Source organism: Primulina huaijiensis, chromosome 1 (genome assembly GCF_012295235.1).
Source record: "Primulina huaijiensis isolate GDHJ02 chromosome 1, ASM1229523v2, whole genome shotgun sequence".
Taxonomy (NCBI): domain Eukaryota; kingdom Viridiplantae; phylum Streptophyta; class Magnoliopsida; order Lamiales; family Gesneriaceae; genus Primulina; species Primulina huaijiensis.
In genome coordinates this window covers 18,070,683-18,071,129 of record NC_133306.1, presented here as the reverse complement: position 1 = coordinate 18,071,129, position 447 = coordinate 18,070,683, and the positions used below count along the sequence as shown (strand labels likewise).

The window sequence follows — 447 nt, the reverse complement described above, 5'->3', positions numbered from 1 at the left end:
ATGGCCGCCATAGGGGTATCAGCGCCTCCGACATCTCCGGTGCAGAGGTCTCCCTGGCATTCTCCGGTGCCGTACCTATTCGGGGGATTGGCGGCCATGTTGGGTATCATTGCTTTTGCTCTTCTGATCCTTGCGTGTTCCTACTGGAAACTATCCGGCCACCTTGAAAATCAGGGTGACGGAGACCTCGAGGCCGGGGAGGCGGACAGCGGAGAAGCCATGGCGGCGGCGCCGATGCTTGAAGAGAAGTACCTGGTAATCATGGCTGGCCAAGAGAAACCCACTTTCTTGGCAACTCCCATGTCGAGTAGAGCGTCGTCTTTTGGCAGTAAGAGAAGTTGCAGCACGAGCAGTGGTGAAAGTACAGTGATTTCAGAGGAAGATTACGAACCAGCATCAACATCAGCATCAGCATCAGCATCAGCATCAGCGGATCAAGCCCATTGA

The 447-nt window shown here is 54.8% G+C and overlaps 1 protein-coding gene across 1 annotated transcript; it reads left to right on the top strand.

Moving 5' to 3' along the window:
- On the top strand, positions 1–447 carry LOC140971897 (protein GLUTAMINE DUMPER 5-like). The gene has a single exon (XM_073434430.1). The coding sequence runs from the start codon at positions 1–3 to the stop codon at positions 445–447; it is 447 nt and encodes a 148-aa protein (XP_073290531.1).